General features: G+C 42.6%; 1 protein-coding gene across 3 annotated transcripts in view; it reads right to left on the bottom strand.

Annotated features, from left to right (window-relative positions):
* Positions 1–8713: 8713 nt before the first annotated feature.
* The window catches only part of sh3gl1a (SH3-domain GRB2-like 1a), a 29064-nt gene continuing 17806 nt past the window's right edge, over positions 8714–19971 (bottom strand). For 2 of the 3 annotated variants that reach the window (XM_058418103.1, XM_058418105.1), the window contains 4 exons: positions 18509–18612; positions 14690–14817; positions 14533–14580; positions 8714–11933 (listed from right to left, as the gene is read on the bottom strand). In XM_058418103.1, the coding sequence (XP_058274086.1) occupies positions 11740–11933; positions 14533–14580; positions 14690–14817; positions 18509–18612 (474 nt within the window). In that variant the 3' untranslated portion in view covers positions 8714–11739. The remainder of the gene's footprint in view (positions 11934–14532; positions 14581–14689; positions 14818–18508; positions 18613–19971) is intronic. The other variant, XM_058418104.1, reaches the window with a different exon arrangement.

The following is a 19971-nucleotide window of genomic DNA, read 5'->3' as shown; positions in this document are numbered from 1 at the left end:
AAGTAATGTGAGCAGTTACACAGATACCGAACAAGAGCACACAAATCCGAATGGAGAAAATCTAATGTTCTCTAAAGACTGCTGGGCAGAGAGCATGCAAGTGGAGCGATAGAAAGTTTACTTATCCAGTGGTACATTAACTGCACAACCCAGGACCACAAAGCCCTTCAGAGAGCAGCGCACCTAGCTGAGTACATCTCCAGGCCTGCTCTCCTCACTCTGCATGACATATACAGCAGGTAATGCAATTCCAGAGCTGCTGTAATAATTAAGGACTCCACACACCCTGGTAAATATCTGTTCAACTAGTTGCAAACAGGCAACTCTTGAATAATCTGATGATTGAAACTGAGACTTTTCTTCCTCAGGCCATGAGATCCCTTAATACAGACATGTCTGTCTTACAGAACTCTGTCACTCCATTCACACTGCACTTGTACTACATGTTACACATCTGGACACTTTTTGTGAATGTACTGTTTGTACATTCTGCAACGTTACTACATGGAACATAATTGCGCACCTTTTTTAATATTCTTATTTCTTCTTGTTTTTAAATTAGTTTATTTTGTCTATTTATATGCACAGACTCAAAAGCCTAGGTTTTCATTTCACTGCAGGTTGTATGCAGTATATTACCGTTTACATGACAAATAAAATCTTGACTCTGGAATCTTGCTACCAGATGCTGGGTTACACGGAGTTACACTTCATTTTCTTCATTTATTGAAAGTAGGAATGTTGTATGTCAACTGTGGTCAGTATTGCTCTCACAGATATGTATATGATATAAATCTCATCCATTTGTGTCATCCATTTAAAATGTCTCCTCAGATGGTTCTGGATAACCTAGATAGCTGGGTCCTTTGCATTAAAATGCCACAAAATCGAGCTAAATGCTATTCCCTGGCAGTGACATTTATGAGAAACACACCTCCTCCTATACCACTTAACCTGTCTGTCTTATCAGGATGATGCTGAAACCCTCTCACTGACTCAGCTCCATGCAGAATAAATTGTGGTGGGAATAAATTGTGGTCAGAAGTCTACTCAATTCCCCTTTTAGAGATTGCTTGTCTCGGGTTAAGGCGCATTTTGGCAAACCAGGAAGTATAATCAATTACAGATGCCCAAACTGTTGGCTGACAGAGACAGAAAAAAAACAGCTCTCTCATCTAAAACGTTATCCGAGCAGCACAAGACTTAAAATGCACAATAAGCTCACAAATGTTACAAATAAGAGAGAATGAATTTACCTATAAATATAAATATACATATACATAGTGCTCAAGTTATTTACAGACTGAAACTGAGATCTCATTAACTGGTAGAAAAATACTCTATATTGGTATATATATATATTTGGGACATCCCTCCAAATCATTGAATTCAGGTGTTGTTTTTCAGGGGTTGGGCTTTTCTCTTAGTTCCAGTGAAAGGAACTCTTAATGCTTCAGCATATAAAGACATTTTGGACAATTTCATGCTCCAAACTTTGTGGGAACAGTTTGGGGATGACCCCTTCCTGTTCCAATATGACTGTACACCAGTGCACAAAGCAAGGTCCATAAAGACATGGATGAGTGAGTTTGGTGTGGAGGAACTTGACTGGCCTGTACCTGACCCGAGACTGTGAGCCAGGCCTTCTCATCCAACATCAGTGCCTGACCTCACGAATGTGCTTTTAGAGGGATGGCCAAAAATACCCATAAACAAACCTTGTGGAAAGCCTTCCGAGAAGAGATGAAGCTGTTATAGCTGCAAAGGGCAGGCCAACTCCATAATACATTCATGTGCATGTAAAGGCAGATGTCCCAAAACTTTTGGCAATAGAGTGTATTACAGGTTGACAGGTTGTACATAAGATATCTATGATGAGCAGTTTGGTAGTATATGTATGAAGTAAATGCATAAATCATAATCAAAATCAATAGGCATGTCCACATAGGTTTCTGTCCTTTGTATAGTGGGATAGCAGTTAGCTGGCTGGAACTGCTTGTGTAAAACATCCACACAGTGTTATAGCCAGGAATTTCATTTCAGTGGGGGCTAAATAAGATGCTAAATAAGATTAAAACATAACTTGTATGATTTCATTTTCATGATGAGTACAATGATGAGTACACCCATGAGTTTTGGCTGGATGGCAGACAGTACCAGAAGCCATCATGGTATTTAGAGTTAATCATTTAATTGTTGTGGATTGCTCAATGGGTTACATTGCAGCTCCAGCGAACTCTGGTTTGATCCTAAGCTCTGATACCTGCCCAGGATAAACCAATCTTGCCATACTAATAATGTTACAACATCATAGGTATAGAAAATAACATAACTTTACTCCCTTACATCATTAAAATTGAATTGAAAACGAATAAAATAACGTGATAATATAAATCCATGTTTCTGTTACTTCTCCTGCAAAAAAAACCCCTCTTATTATTCAGCTGTCACATCAATCCCTAAACTCAGAGTATTGCTACCTGGCTAAAATGACAAAACTGCATGATACTGATTAATCCCGTTTCTCATCACCACAGCTGGTAGCCAAAAAATTTGTTTACAGAAACCAAGGATCACACTCGGGGTGGTTAATTACTGAATAATCATAATGATGACTTCACTGACAGGGGGCGTGTCCAGGATTGGGGGTTTGATTCCTGCCTTTGCCCTGTGTATGGAGTTTACATGTTCTCCCTGTGCTTCAGGGGTTTCCTCACTTAGGTTTCCTTCCCACTCCAAAGCATGCTCTGTAGGCTGATGGGCATCTCAGTATAAAATATTTTCAAGGTGGGGTTCAGTGTTGTAGTTACAGTACATTTCAAACTCAGAGAAGAGGAAGCAAATTGAGACGTATTACTTGTATTAGTATAAGTATTATCAATTTAAACACTATTTTGCTGGACTTCAGTTCATATCAACGTTTCACTGCTTATCTTCAGCTCTCCATCTAAATAATGAGGAATTCTTGCTATCTAAGCAATGTGTATGCGCCACGCTCATGACATCATGTAATAAACACTATACCGGGGTGTGGTATTATAAACAGATGTCTCATGTCAAGAGGGCAGATTCCTCTGGAGCAGATTCATCACACAGCAGTCCACCTCCCCTCAAAGTCCAAAGCAAACTTCTCTGAGAGGAGCAATGTACACATTCTGGCCAAAAACAACTCACTTGAAGGAGTAGTATGAAGAGTCATCTCTGTCAAAAGTGAAATAATTATCTCTGAATAAAGAGGGAGGTCTGCGAGATCATCTATCATCTGCTGTCAGTGTGGTCCTGGCTCGGGTACAGGATAATAAACATTTCCAGGTTATTTCACAGATGTGAATTATACATTGTTTCTCAAATCTAAGAAGGTGAAGAACTTTTGCCTTCATTTTGAAGATCTGTTTTGATGGGCAATTTTGAAAGAACGCACTTAGAAGAACAGGTAGGACAAGTCATGTCAGTAATACTGTATTTACAAATTGAGCTCCACCACAAAGTTGTAATTTCGAGTGGGAAACTCTGGATTTCTGGATTGTGTCAGTAAGAAAACAAGGTGGAATCAGTAGATTTATTCTGTAGTTGATTGTTGAACTTGAATGTTTACTTCCATCAAAACTTATTTCAGTTGCATCACCTTGTTTTCTAGAAGATATTGTTGTAATTCTTTCGACTGCTTCCTGTTTGGGGTTGCCACAGCAGATCATTTCATCTGCATATTTGATTTGTCACAGGTTTTATGCCGGATGCCCTTCCTGACACAACCCTCCCATTTTCTCTGGTACGTTGTTTTCTAGAAGAAGAATTTAAGCTACACCTCCATCTGTCTCTGAGCATAGTGACTTGAACCCACCTGATGTCATAATTAACTTCCCAGCTTGAAAATATGAACTTCCCAGGATGACCTGAATGCACCAACAGAACAGATCTTTGTGAGAAATCAGATGTGCTGTGATCATCCAGCTGTGCAAGCACATTTAGAGTAGACCAAGCACACTGGATAATAAATTCAATATTTACAATATGTGTAACATTATTAACATTTATTTTACATTATTGTTCATGGTATTTTATACATTTTTCTTAAAGACATATATGTCTGTTAATAATTATGTACATATATTTACTGTTGCAAATGCTTGGTTAATATAAATCTTAGTATTAGTATTATAAGTGCTTAGTACTGTGTGACCTTACGTTAAATAAAAATGCTGACCAAAGCTAATAAGTTTGCCGTTACCTCAGTGGAAGCTTGTTTAGCTTAATAAAAATACTTCTGAGGGATAAGTTTTACTTGCCAACTACCTCTCAGTCTGAACAATATATCATAATCATTCTTTTTAGATGCAAGACATGAATGGTTCAGGCTTCCATCATCCACCATTGTTTTGGTGCAATTTCTGGGATTATCAAGGTCATTTTTGTTCTTACCAAAAGAATTGGAATTTAACTTTGGTGGTGGATGAAGACATAAAATGAGTACACACAGATGAACGATCAAATAAGGATGGCATATTGAAAAATAGCAGTTTATAAACAGAAGCGATTCACAAAAAATAAATAGAGCTGAACAAGAACTGTCACTGCAGGCTAAATAAAGTATCATGATAATGAGCCCTGATCTGTATTTCCCATGATCACAAAATTCTCATATCAAACAAACAAACAAACCAAACCAAAACAAACCAAAACAAAACAAAACAAAAAACACAAAACACAAAAACAAAAACAAAACAAAAAAACCAAACCAAACAGAAAACAAAACAAAAGTAAACTGAACGATAATGAGCCCTGATGTGTATTTCCCATGATCACAAAATTCTCATATCAAACAAACAAACAAAACACAAAACAAAACAAAACAAAACAAAACAAAACAAAAACCAAACCAAAAAACAAAAACAAACCAAACAGAAAACAAAACAAAAGTAAATTGAACGATAATGAGCCCTGATGTGTATTTCCCATGATCACAAAATTCTCATATCAAACAAACAAACAAACAAACAAAAACAAAACAAAGCAAAACACAAAAACAAAACAAAACGAAACAAAACAAAAGTAAATTGAACGATAGTGAAAATGTTAGTAAAATTACGCTGGTTTTGGAGCTTTTGGCTTTCCATAAACTGTATCTCGAGGCGGGGGGGGGCGGTTGGGGGTATGGCACGCCTTCTCTGGGTGAAAGCTGGCAAACGAAATCTATCTGCAAATAGATGGATCCTCAAACACAGACAATAGTCTGCTCACAGCTCATATCCGGCATGGTCAATATGGCAGGCTCTGATTAGATTGTTCCCTCAAGGCATGTTTTTTAATGATGTCGAGAAAAACCAATACAAACCCTGGAGTTTGTGCAGGAACCTTTTTTTAAAAAATGTATTTTACCATATATATTTAAAGAAGTGGGGCATTTCATATAACACTTATGCCATCAATCTTCCCAGCTCAGTTAGCCATACTTTAATGTTATATAAGGAATAAATCCATGCTGTTATAGGAGAATAATCACTCCTGGGATTATTAGCACTCTGACTATTTATGAATAAAGTACTTTTACCCATTTAGAGGTACATTCAATGGAGTGGAACACCCTCAAGACAGGGTAGTCCATGTTATCATATTTAAACAGGTATAAACCTTTATTTCCTCACTCTTTAAAGACGAGAAGACAGATTTTTCAGAGTTTTCTGTGGCAGAAAACTTAACTTTTACAAAATCACTGACACTGGATTCTGTCTGCCATATTGTACAAGTCCCTAAGAATAAGCTGTTACTATAGAAAGGATAGCATTATAGAACAGGCTCATGACTATAAATCTGTGATCTGAATCAGAGCCAGCACTACCATCAGAGCCGCTGTTCATCCAGAAGATTAATAAACACCGGATTGTGAGAACAGAGCTTTGGTGTAATAATAAACATCCTATTCAGTATGTATCGCTTTATTATTTAAAACTCACAGGAATCCTCAAACACAGCACAACAGCTTAAAGATGAGCAGCCTAATACACAATAAACAATTAGTTTAGTTTGGGTAGAGATTAGGACGTACTCTATGGTTTAAAGAGAGTTTTTAAAAAAGGGGTTGTGTTGTATCTGGAGTCAATCCTAGGAAAACTGGGCATGTAGCTTGAATACACCCTGGGTGTGTCTTTCTCTCACACACACACATTAAAAACTAGGGATTATTTATTGTAGCCAGGTCCTCTACTGCAGGGGTTTAAACTTTTTTTTTTTTTTTTTTTAAATCTGGTCCAGATAAGACCACACCAAAATACCCAAGGGTCAGTCTCATACACTTACAGAGTCATGGGAATTTTTTTTTTTATAAAATATATCTATCTATATCTATATATCCATATATCTATATCTATATCTACACTATATTGCCAAAAGTATTCTCTCACCCATCCAAATAATCAGAATCAGGTGTTCCAGTCACTTCCATGGCCACAGGTGTATAAAATCAAGCACCTAGGCATGCAGACTGTTTTTACAAACATTTGTGAAAGAATGGGTCGCTCTCAGGAGCTCAGTGAATTCCAGCGTGGAACTGTGATAGGATGCCACCTGTGCAACAAATCCAGTCGTGAAATTTCCTCGCTCCTAAATATTCCACAGTCAACTGTCAGCTGTATTATAAGAACGTGGAAGTGTTTGGGAACGACAGCAACTCAGCCACGAAGTGGTAGGCCACGTAAACTGACGGAGCGGGGTCAGCGGATGCTGAGGCTCATAGTGCGAAGAGGTCGCCAACTTTCTGCAGAGTCAATCGCTACAGACCTCCAAACTTCATGTGGCCTTCAGACTAGCTCAAGAACAGTGTGCAGAGAGCTTCATGGAATGGGTTTCCATGGCCGAGCAGCTGCATCCAAGCCATACATCACCAAGTGCAATGCAAAGTGTCGGATGCAGTGGTGTAAAGCACGCCGCCACTGGACTCTAGAGCAGTGGAGACGCGTTCTCTGGAGTGACGAATCGCGCTTCTCCATCTGGAAATCTGATGGACGAGTCTGGGTTTGGCGGTTGCCAGGAGAACGGTACTTGTCTGACTGCATTGTGCCAAGTGTAAAGTTTGGTGGAGGGGGGATTATGGTGTGGGGTTGTTTTTCAGGAGCTGGGCTTGGCCCCTTAGTTCCAGTGAAAGGAACTCTGAATGCTTCAGCATACCAAGACATTTTGGACAATTCCATGCTCCCAACTTTGTGGGAACAGTTTGGAGCTGGCCCCTTCCTCTTCCAACATGACTGTGCACCAGTGCACAAAGCAAGGTCCATAAAGACATGGATGACAGAGTCTGGTGTGGATGAACTTGACTGGCCTGCACAGAGTCCTGACCTCAACCCGATAGAACACCTTTGGGATGAATTAGAGCGGAGACTGAGAGCCAGGCCTTCTCGTCCAACATCAGTGTGTGACCTCACAAATGCGCTTCTGGAAGAATGGTCAAAAATTCCCATAAACACACTCCTAAACCCTGTGGACAGCCTTCCCAGAAGAGTTGAAGCTGTTATAGCTGCAAAGGGTGGACCGACGTCATATTGAACCCTATGGATTAGGAATGGGATGTCACTTAAGTTCATATGCGAGTCAAGGCAGGTGAGCGAATACTTTTGGCAATATAGTGTATATCTATATCTATACACTGTATCTTGACATTTTCTATAAACACAAAACGGGAAAAAACATTATGAGCACTGAGAGGTGAAGTGAATAACACTGATGATCTCATCATGGCACCTGTTAGTGGGTGGGATATATTAGGCAGGAAGTGAACATTTTGTCCTCAAAGTTGATGTGTTAGAAGCAGGAAAAATGGACAAGCGTAAGGATTTGAGCGAGTTTGACAAGGGCCAAATTGTGATGGCTAGACCACTGGATCAGAGCATCTCCAAAACTGCAGCTCTTGTGGGGTGTTCCCGGTCTGCAGTGGTCAGTATCTATCAAAAGTGGTCCAAGGAAGGAACAGTGGTGAACCGGTGACAGGGTCATGGGTGGCCAAGGCACATTGGTGGACGTGGGGAGAGAAGGCTGGCCCGTGTGATCCGATCCAACAGACGAGCTACTGTTGCTCAAACTGCTGAAGATGTTAATGCTGGTTCTGGTAGAAAGGTGTCAGAATACACAGTGCATGATGGGTCAGGGCAGCAAAAGGTGGACCTACACAATAGTAGGCAGGTGGTCATAATGTTATGCCTGATCAGTGTTATTAGAAATGGCTATGCTCACATAATTAGTAATGAAATTGATCATATTTTATACTTACCTCCAAATCCACTTTTCAATTTCTTCCAAGTATTCACAAAAGGATTTCATGCATATTGGTTTCCAACTCTTAAAAAATCACCCCACACTGTTAACTTTGTTCTTTCTGTCTGAAGCCATGACTTCATGAATCATTGTGTAAATTAAACTGCAGGTGTAGTCCAAGGAAAAGGCTCGGTCTGCTGCCACCGTCAGGTGAAAGGAAGAAGTGCAGCTTGTTGTCAGCCAGCTCACCCATCAGGAATTCATAGAGAGATGCCAAATAACAGATAACATCTGTCCACGAGCTGCATTTGGGCCTGAAGCTGGACTATGGACACTCCTGTCATGCTGATATGTGGAAAGAAACAGAAGAATCCACAGGAAAGGACACACTGACAGTAACCTGAACTCGCGGTGGAACCTACAGCTGATCAAACGTAATATCAATCCCTAATTCACAAACTGAGAACGCAGATGTTTTCATTTTAAGTTTATTTAAGATAAAAAATATATCTTTTTAGTTATATTGACCGTAACAACAGGGAAACATTTCAAAACAGTAACGGAAGAGAGATGCAGGCACAAATGTTTTATAAAGGCTTTATCATGAACATAAACCTGATTTCAAAGTGGAGCCCTTATAAGACAAGACACTAAAGCTATATGAAAGTAAGCATGAAAATCACCTCATATTATGGAATGTTCTCAATTAGGTCTAGCTGTCTTTGGAATGTATATACACACACACACCCATGACATTTGGATTTGCAGTTTAATACCTCATATATATTAGATATAAAAATACCAGGAGTGTGAGACCATCTGTCCGTTCCCAGATTGTCCTCGAAAGCGTTTGAGCAGAAACAGACAAAACCTAGACATGATACCATGATGTGCTTCATTACAAAGACTGACATTTTCTTCCCTGTGCTGAAATAACAAAAAAAATGTGCATGTGGTGAAGTGAATCTGAAGAGAACTGGCTCTGGAATGTCTCGGTTATAGAAAATGGAGCGGTTTTAATGAAGCGGAATAATAAAACATAGCAGCTAATGAGAAATACAGGACCCCCCCCTTTATACAAAAGTTTATATATGATACAAGGCTAAACCTGTAGTGTCAGAGAGAATACAAAATCGGCCCAGATGTGGAAGACAAGTGGAAACTCTTGATAGAACTCCTTATTCTTGGTCGGCTTCCAGGCCTCATTTTTATTTATGAAGCAAGTTTAAATAAGTGCAGATGAGAAAAAAAATAACAAATCCCATATGCACCTTTTGACACTGCTGTGGATTCAGAGACTCAAGGTATAAGAACAGACAGGACCAAGTTATAATAGGTCCAAGTTTTGTCTTCAAATGTGTACAGATCGGTAGATTAAGCTTCTGCTTCATCCAGACAGGAAGAACCGGACAGGATATAACGTTTCAATATAACGCACAGTACTCATGTACACAGTGTGTCAGATTTCAAAGGAGGATGTTACAGTAGCTCGGTTTCCCTTTATGGAAATGTTACAAATCCTACAGAGGTGGACAAATCGCTAGCCTGGAAGCTGAAGCTCTTTGGAGTTGCTCAATGAATAAACAGGAGGACAAAAACCTCGACTTGACTCAACGTAGACGTTTTTTTTTTTCGCCATGCGCTCGCGCCATCTGAAAGCGAGACACCAAATATTGTTTTAACTGCTGCTCCTGCTCCATTACGTACTGAGCTCCATTACATACATGAGCTCACAGATACCCAAGATTACATAGTTTAGCTATGAATGAACATTTCGCCTATCCAGAGAGTGTGACCAACTTTGCTAGCTTAGCTTCGTATATAAGAGAGGGGATCACTTTTCTTTTGCACCGCTAAGGAGCTTGTTGTGTAGCTGTGTGTAAACAAATGTACTTTAGGGTGGGGGATGACGTAAAACGACGCTGTATTATTTATTTATTTGTTTATTTATTTCTGTTCGAACCTACAAAACAAAATATATAAAGAAAAAAACAAAGAAAGGAAATCGTACTCCATTTTTCACTTTCTCTCTAGCCATATTAGCGATATTCATTCTAAAAGGAGCTTTCCGGTTGAAGGAGAATAGTTTCAGCAGGCGAAGTAAACCAATCCTGGAACCCCCTGAAAGTTACACATATTTAGAGAATATTCAGATGCTACTATACACCTTTTTACATACGATGTCAGGGCGGAAGTTCATTTCACAGCTAACACTTTGCTTGATTTACCAGTCAAACACAAATATATGATATCGATGCTCTTAAAAAACAATAATAATCCACAAATCATTGACATTTAAGTAACTAGATGAGTTATTATATTACTCTAGCTACCACTTTTCATTCTGTTTCTGAGTTTTGACTTAGCAAGCTAATGTATTCATGATTTGTCCACCTCTGTATCTGCTCATTTATAATAATAATAATAATAATAATGATAATAATAATTATAATAAAATCTATTTCTAATAATGCTTTGCACGAAGGAAATACGGATTTATCAGGTTTCTTGGCCTCAATAAACAAAAAGCATCTGAGAGAAGAGAAGCTAATAAAAGGTGTAGGGTGAAGGTTATGTAGAAAACAAGGCAGAAACAAAGAACCTGATAATGCTCTTATTTTGTTTTTGTGAAACTGTCGCTCAACTCAGATTAACATTCCAGGCACGTCTTTCAATCAAGTGCTGTGTGCTGTAAACAAACATCGAGAGGGCGAGTCCCAATTCATAGATCAAGTCTAAGCAAACTTTCCTCATCATTTCTCTGAACCAGCTAGAGAAATGGTCAAGCATGATTAATCAGGGTTGTACATGCTGGACTATAAAAACTACAGGGACTGTAAGCAACACTGTTGTCAAATAAACACGAGTTGTAAGGCTTGAGTATTCAGGTTTGCTGACAAAATAAATATATGGATGTAACTACCTCCTATGGAAGGTCAGATTAATTTGGTATAAGAAGAGGAGAACGGATTTGGTGGTGTTGTATCACGGTACCGCCACTAGGGGGCAGAGAGTACACACACACACACACACACACAAATAAGATCCAATTGATTAAAAACGCAAAGATAAGCCTGTGTATATAATTGTGAACGGAAGACAGTTAATAGGGACCGAATCAGCAGATGTAAAAGACTAACATATAACATATTTTTGAAGAAAAAACCTAATTTTTTTTTAAAATACAGAATATATATATATATAATCTCTCTTGGCTCAGTCACTCCATCAAGAGGGCAGGGCAAAAAAATAATCTGAATATGATAGTGTTTTCGAGACCCACCTCCAATGGCAATCTGACTGAAGAGACATACTGCAGAGGGAAAAACTGCACAGGAAAGAACAGAATAATTTGTGTCTCATGGCATAGTTCATATTCATACACTGTTCCAAGTCTCCAGCCTTTGCTGCTTTACTTTAACTCTCCATCACGTCACCACTGCAACTCTCTCTTGCTCTCTCGTCCCCTCCGCCCCTCGTTTCTCCGGTCAGCAGGCTTCAACGATTAAGTGGTACCACCACCTCCACGTAGTTGCAGGGAAAGTAGCCGGCCTGGCCACGGACTGTGCCCTCGTACCAGTTCTCATCGATCTGGCTGGTCAGTGTAATGATGTCGCCCTCACGGAAACCCAGCTCTCCTTCGTTCTCTGGCTCAAAGTCATACAGGGCTTTACAGCAAGGTTGGTCCATTGCTATGGGAGAGAGAGAGCGAGAGAGTGAGAGGAAAAAGAGTAAGAGAGAGAGAGAGAGAGAGAGAGAGCGAGTCAATTCAATGAGACAGCATTACTGGTTAAAGAACTTGATCAAATCCCATTGGGGAAAAAAAAAAAATACACAATTTCCAGCTGTGTAACAGATCACAGTGTTCTCACCTGAATGATCTTCTGATTTCTGAGGCTACTGTAAACTAAAATCTCATACTTTATATGTGTCTAAACCTGTACACACTGGTATCACTCCTGAGGTTTAAAGGCAGTATTGTCTCAGAAAGCTGGAGGTTCTGCACATGATTATATAATGATGCTTTCAGTTGGGTTACTTGTTCGTACTGACCATCCCGCAGTTATGACCATTGCGCAGAACACAATTAGAAAACGTAGAACAAACATACATGTCTCGGGAGATTGACTGTACTGTAGAGGGAGAGTGTGTGCTGTATATTTCAGTCTGTACAGTAGGATGAGTGTGTGTGTGTGTCTGGGTTTGACTGTACACTAGGAGAGGTGTGTGTCTATATTTGACTGTATAGTAGGTGGGGCTAGCATGCATGTGTGTGTGTATGAAGGTGTGACTGTACAGTAGGAGAAGTGTGTGTGTCTGTACAGTAGGTGGTGCTAGTAGCATGTGTGTGTGTGTGTGTGTGTGTGTGTGTATATATATATATATTATATATACACATACATACACACACACACACGGGCACACAAAGGGCTGGGCAACGATTAAAATTTTTAATCGCATGATTGTCATGGGTTAACGCGTGTTAACGCGCTCTCTCTCTCTCTCGTGCCTTTCTCCGTCTTTGTTTATCCGCCCGTTCTATTTCTTTTCCGCTTCCTTTCAGCCCTGCGCCAGTCTTACGCTTATCCCAAATGCTCTCATTGGTTCTGACGCATCATAACGTTTATCGCAAGCCAATACGGATCAACATCCCACCTCTCCCATCACCCATGGTTTGTCTGTGTGTCTATTCAGACTTTTAAAATAATAAAAACTGTGTTAACGTGCGATAAAATAATTGTCGGCGTTAATTAATTAATGAGTTAATGCGATAATAACGAGTTAACTTGCCCAGCCCTAATATATATATATATACACTATATTGCCAAAAGTATTCGTTCACCTGCCTTGACTTGCATATGAACTTAAGTGACATCCCATTCCTAATCCATAGGGTTCAATATGACGTCGGTCCACCCTTTGCAGCTATAACAGCTTCAACTCTTCTGGGAAGGCTGTCCACAAGGTTTAGGAGTGTGTTTATGGGAATTTTTGACCATTCTTCCAGAAGCGCATTTGTGAGGTCACACACTGATGTTGGACGAGAAGGCCTGGCTATCAGTCTCCGCTCTAATTCATCCCAAAGGTGTTCTATCGGGTTGAGGTCAGGACTCTGTACAGGCCAGTCAAGTTCATCCACACCAGACTCTGTCATCCATGTCTTTATGGACCTTGCTTTGTGCACTGGTGCACAGTCATGTTGGAAGAGGAAGGGGCCAGCTCCAAACTGTTCCCACAAAGTTGGGAGCATGGAATTGTCCAAAATGTCTTGGTATGCTGAAGCATTCAGAGTTCCTTTCACTGGAACTAAGGGGCCAAGCCCAGCTCCTGAAAAACAACCCCACACCATAATCCCCCCTCCACCAAACTTTACACTTGGCACAATGCAGTCAGACAAGTACCGTTCTCCTGGCAACCGCCAAACCCAGACTCGTCCATCAGATTGCCAGATGGAGAAGCGCGATCCGTCACTCCAGAGAACGCGTCTCCACTGCTCTAGAGTCCAGTGGCGGCGTGCTTTACACCACTGCATCCGACGCTTTGCATTGCACTTGGTGATGTATGGCTTGGATGCAGCTGCTCGGCCATGGAAACCCATTCCATGAAGCTCTCTGCGCACTGTTCTTGAGCTAATCTGAAGGCCACATGAAGTTTGGAGGTCTGTAGCGATTGACTCTGCAGAAAGTTGGCGACCTCTTCACACTATGAGCCTCAGCATCCGCTGACCCCGCTCCGTCAGTTTACATGGCCTACCACTTCGTGGCTGAGTTGCTGTCGTTCCCAAACACTTCCACGTTCTTATAATACAGCTGACAGTTGACTGTGGAATATTTAGGAGCGAGGAAATTTCACGACTGGATTTGTTGCACAGGTGGCATCCTATCACAGTTCCACGCTGGAATTCACTGAGCTCCTGAGAGCGACCCATTCTTTCACAAATGTTTGTAAAAACAGTCTGCATGCCTAGGTGCTTGATTTTATACACCTGTGGCCATGGAAGTGATTGGAACACCTGATTCTGATTATTTGGATGGGTGAGAGAATACTTTTGGCAATATAGTGTATATATATATATATGAAGGTATGACTGTACAGTAGGAGGGGGGTGTGTGTGTGTCGAGGTTTGACTGTGCAGTAAGAGGGTTGTGTGTGTGTGTCGAGGTTTGACTGTGCAGTAAGAGGGTTGTGTGTGTGTGTCGAGGTTTGACTGTGCAGTAAGAGGGTTGTGTGTGTGTGTGTGTGTGAGAGAGTTAAAGAGAGAGCCTGTTAAGAAGTGTAGGTCCGACTCACATTGTCGTTTCTGGCGTACAGAGGTGCGGGTGGGTAAAGCAGGTGCTGCTAAAATAAAGAAGACAGAAAGATCAGTATAAACAGCATATATAACAGCATGATCACTTTCAGTGGACCGGGAGAGAAGACGAGGAGGATGTGAGGAGGTGAAGCTCACCTGAGTTAAAGCTCTGGGGATGAGACGTGGGACTGAAGCCTCCGTTAGAAGACTCTGGGTCTGAGTCAAAGCTGGGCATTGGCTTGGGCATTCGCTTCTGACGTGGCTGAGCATGAGCATTGTTCAATCTGAGACACACACAGACAGACACACACAGACAGACAGACACAGACAGACACACAGACAGACAGACACACAGACACACAGACAGACAGACAGACACACACACGCAGACAGACACACACACACACATACAGACACACACACACACACACACATACAGACACACACACACACATACAGACACACACACACACAGACACACACACACACAGACACACACACACAGACAGACACACACACAGACACAAATTAATAAAAACATTACGAAAGAAGGCAAGAAAGCAGTAGAGAGGAGTGAGAGAACACAGTAGAGAGGAGTGAGAGAGAACACAGTAGAGAGGAGTGAGAGAGAACACAGTAGAGAGGAGTGAGAGAGAACAGTAGAGAGGAGTGAGAGAGAACAGTAGAGAGGAGTGAGAGAGAACACAGTAGAGAGGAGTGAGAGAACACAGTAGAGAGGAGAGAGAACACAGTAGAGAAGAGTGAGAGAGAACAGTAGAGAGGAGTGAGAGAGAACACAGTAGAGGGGAGTGAGAGAGAACACAGTAGAGGGGAGTGAGAGAACACAGTAGAGAGGAGTGAGAGAACACAGTAGAGAGGAGTGAGAGAGAACACAGTAGAGAGGAGTGAGAGAGAACAGTAGAGAGGAGTGAGAGAGAACAGTAAAGAGGAGTGAGAGAGAACAGTAGAGAGGAGTGAGAGAGAACACAGTAGAGAGGAGTGAGAGAGAACACAGTAGAGAGGAGAGAGAACACAGTAGAGAAGAGTGAGAGAGAACAGTAGAGAGGAGTGAGAGAGAACACAGTAGAGGGGAGTGAGAGAGAACACAGTAGAGGGGAGTGAGAGAACACAGTAGAGAGGAGTGAGAGAACACAGTAGAGAGGAGTGAGAGAGAACAGTAGAGAGGAGTGAGAGAGAACAGTAGAGAGGAGTGAGAGAGAACAGTAAAGAGGAGTGAGAGAGAACAGTAGAGAGGAGTGAGAGAGAACAGTAGAGAGGAGTGAGAGAACACAGTAGAGAGGAGTGAGAGAACGCAGTAGAGAGGAGTGAGAGAACACAGTAGAGGGGAGTGAGAGAACACAGTAGAGGGGAGTGAGAGAACACAGTAGAGGGGAGTGAGAGAACACAGTAGAGGGGAGTGAGAGAACACAGTAGAGGGGAGAGAACACAGTAGAGAGGAGTGAGAGAGAACACAGTAGAGAGGAGTGAGAGAACACAGTAGAGAGGAGTGAGAGAACACAGTAGAGAGGAGTGAGAGAACACAGAGAGGAGTGAGAGAGAACAGTAGAGAGGAGTGAGAGAGAACACAGTAGAGAGGAGTGAGAGAACACAGTAGAGAGGAGTGAGAGAACACAGTAGAGAGGAGTGAGAGAACACAGTAGAGAGGAGTGAGAGAGAACAGTAGAGAGGAGTGAGAGAGAACAGTAGAGAGGAGTGAGAGAGAACACAGTAGAGGGGAGTGAGAGAGAACACAGTAGAGGGGAGTGAGAGAGAACAGCAGAGAGGAGTGAGAGAACGCAGTAGAGAGGAGTGAGAGAACACAGTAGAGGGGAGTGAGAGAACACAGTAGAGGGGAGTGAGAGAACACAGTAGAGGGGAGAGAGAGAGAACAGTAGAGGGGAGTGAGAGAGAACAGTAGAGGGGAGTGAGAGAGAACACAGTAGAGGGGAGTGAGAGAGAACACAGTAGAGGGGAGTGAGAGAGAACACAGTAGAGGGGAGTGAGAGAACACAGTAGAGGGGAGTGAGAGAACACAGTAGAGAGGAGTGAGAGAACACAGTAGAGAGGAGTGAGAGAACACAGTAGAGAGGAGTGAGAGAGAACACAGTAGAGGGGAGTGAGAGAGAACACAGTAGAGGGGAGTGAGAGAGAACACAGTAGAGGGGAGTGAGAGAGAACACAGTAGAGGGGAGTGAGAGAACACAGTAGAGGGGAGTGAGAACACACAGTAGAGGGGAGTGAGAGAACACAGTAGAGGGGAGTGAGAGAGAACACAGTAGAGGGGAGTGAGAGAGAACACAGTAGAGGGGAGTGAGAGAGAACACAGTAGAGGGGAGTGAGAGAGAACAATAGAGAGGAGTGAGAGAGAACAGTAGAGAGGAGTGAGAGAGAACAGTAGAGGGGAGTGAGAGAGAACAGTAGAGGGGAGTGAGAGAGAACAGTAGAGGGGAGTGAGAGAACACAGTAGAGGGGAGTGAGAGAGAACAGTAGAGGGGAGTGAGAGAGAACACAGTAGAGGGGAGTGAGAGAACAGTAGAGGGGAGTGAGAGAACACAGTAGAGGGGAGTGAGAGAACACAGTAGAGGGGAGTGAGAGAACACAGTAGAGGGGAGTGAGAGAACACAGTAGAGGGGAGTGAGAGAACACAGTAGAGGGGAGTGAGAGAACACAGTAGAGGGGAGTGAGAGAACACAGTAGAGGGGAGTGAGAGAACAGTAGAGGGGAGTGAGAGAACAGTAGAGGGGAGTGAGAGAACACAGTAGAGGGGAGTGAGAGAACACAGTAGAGGGGAGTGAGAGAACACAGTAGAGGGGAGTGAGAGAACACAGTACAGGGGAGTGAGAGAACACAGTACAGGGGAGTGAGAGAGAACAGTAGAGGGGAGTGAGAGAGAACAGTAGAGAGGAGTGAGAGAACACAGTAGAGGGGAGTGAGAGAACACAGTAGAGGGGAGTGAGAGAGAACAGTAGAGAGGAGTGAGAGAACACAGTAGAGGGGAGTGAGAGAGAACACAGTACAGGGGAGTGAGAGAGAACAGTAGAGGGGAGTGAGAGAGAACAGTAGAGAGGAGTGAGAGAACACAGTAGAGGGGAGTGAGAGAGAACAGTAGAGGGGAGTGAGAGAACACAGTACAGGGGAGTGAGAGAGAACAGTAGAGGGGAGTGAGAGAGAACAGTAGAGAGGAGTGAGAGAACACAGTAGAGGGGAGTGAGAGAACACAGTAGAGGGGAGTGAGAGAACACAGTAGAGGGGAGTGAGAGAACACAGTAGAGGGGAGTGAGAGAGAACAGTAGAGAGGAGTGAGAGAGAACAGTAGAGGGGAGTGAGAGAGAACAGTAGAGAGGAGTGAGAGAACACAGTAGAGGGGAGTGAGAGAGAACAGTAGAGGGGAGTGAGAGAGAACAGTAGAGGGGAGTGAGAGAACAGTAGAGAGGAGTGAGAGAACACAGTAGAGGGGAGTGAGAGAGAACAGTAGAGGGGAGTGAGAGAACACAGTAGAGGGGAGTGAGAGAGAACAGTAGAGGGGAGTGAGAGAACACAGTAGAGGGGAGTGAGAGAGAACAGTAGAGGGGAGTGAGAGAACACAGTAGAGGGGAGTGAGAGAGAACAGTAGAGGGGAGTGAGAGAACACAGTACAGGGGAGTGAGAGAGAACAGTAGAGGGGAGTGAGAGAACACAGTAGAGGGGAGTGAGAGAACACAGTAGAGGGGAGTGAGAGAACACAGTAGAGGGGAGTGAGAGAACACAGTAGAGGGGAGTGAGAGAGAACAGTAGAGAGGAGTGAGAGAACACAGTAGAGGGGAGTGAGAGAGAACAGTAGAGGGGAGTGAGAGAGAACAGTAGAGGGGAGTGAGAGAGAACAGTAGAGAGGAGTGAGAGAACACAGTAGAGGGGAGTGAGAGAGAACAGTAGAGGGGAGTGAGAGAGAACAGTAGAGGGGAGTGAGAGAGAACAGCAGAGAAGTGAGCTTCATACCTGTCTTTCATTGTCTCTGACAGTTCTTCCAGCACCTGCACTGACTGCCTGTGATACTGCAGCTGCGACTCCACCAGAGCAGAGAGCTGGCTCACCTGTTCCACCTACAAACAAACAAACACACACACACACACACACACACACACGAGATATGAGGCAGTATAAAGCAAAAAAGTTCAGTAACAAGCAAAAGTACAATAATAAATGCCAAATAATACATCAATTAGAAAAATATTTATATGGGATGTATTTGGAATCCTTAGTTACCATGGTTACAGTGAGGCTAAAAACTAGCGTACTGCCAGTTTTAAAGAGTGATTGCTTTCTTGCAAATAGTAGCAAGACCAAGATCAGCAGAACCAAACCCTTTAAGCATGCCGAGTGACATCACATCCTGCATGAACCCCACATTTACCACACAAAGTATAAAAGCCTTTATTCCAGAAGCTCTGGGGTTTAGCCGTGTTGAATGAAAGAGCTCGAGGGGGCGGGACACTGAGTCCCACTGCAGAGGACAGATATTTTGCCTCACTAATACATAACATATCTGATGGCCTTAAGCCTTGTTTGATGCTCGACCTGTTAACCTTTTACTTTAGTTCCAGATGTGAACACTCTCTACCTTTACCCAGGTGTGTAATAATTAACTGAATCATGGCTTGGGGGAAAGAAATGAATTTCAAAAAGTAAATGAAGCATGTGCATGTTTTACTGCTAAGAACAGTTTTTGGGGTGATTGTGAACAGCATATGTGCTATCAGAGTGACCGACTTCCTTCTTCTGTACTGGAAATGTCACAAGTACGTGGTAATCACATGCGGTGTTGTCGGAAAGAACATAAAACAGACACCTACAGGTTTGTTTAAACATATTTGCTTTTACTTTTAATTTCACACCACCCGAGTGTCAAAATGATCTCTGAGCTTCGTAGTCGTAATTACAACTTGAAGAGTCATGCTGTTCTTTCGGCTGCTCCCTGTTCGGGGTCGCCACAGCGGATCATTTGGTCTGCATGTTTCGATGCCCTTCCTGACACAACCTTCCCATTTAATCTGGGCTTGGGACTGGCACCGAGAGTTAACTCTTCAGTGGGTGGGGTTTGAAACCGGGCTACGGCAACGAGAGCATAGGATCCTGAGGCTGGACCACCAGGAGGCTCCTAGTAGGAAACTCTTATTTATGATAATTCTACCAATCAGGCATAACATTATGAGCAGTGAGAGGTGACATGTGTAACACTGATGATCTCCTCATCATGGCACCTGTTAGTGGGTGGGATATATTAGGCAGCAAGTGAACATTTTGTCCTCAAAGTTGATGTGTCAGAAGCAGGAAAAATGGTCAAGTGTAAGGATTTGAGCGAGTTTGACAAGGGCCAAATTGTGATGGCTAGACCACTGGATCAGAGCATCTCCAAAACTGCAGCTCTTGTGGGGTGTTCCCGGTCTGCAGTGGTCAGTATC

Source organism: Hemibagrus wyckioides, linkage group LG20, assembly GCF_019097595.1.
Source record: "Hemibagrus wyckioides isolate EC202008001 linkage group LG20, SWU_Hwy_1.0, whole genome shotgun sequence".
NCBI lineage: Eukaryota > Metazoa > Chordata > Actinopteri > Siluriformes > Bagridae > Hemibagrus > Hemibagrus wyckioides.
Note: the sequence above shows the minus strand (reverse complement) of the source record. Positions and strands in the feature narration are given on the sequence as shown.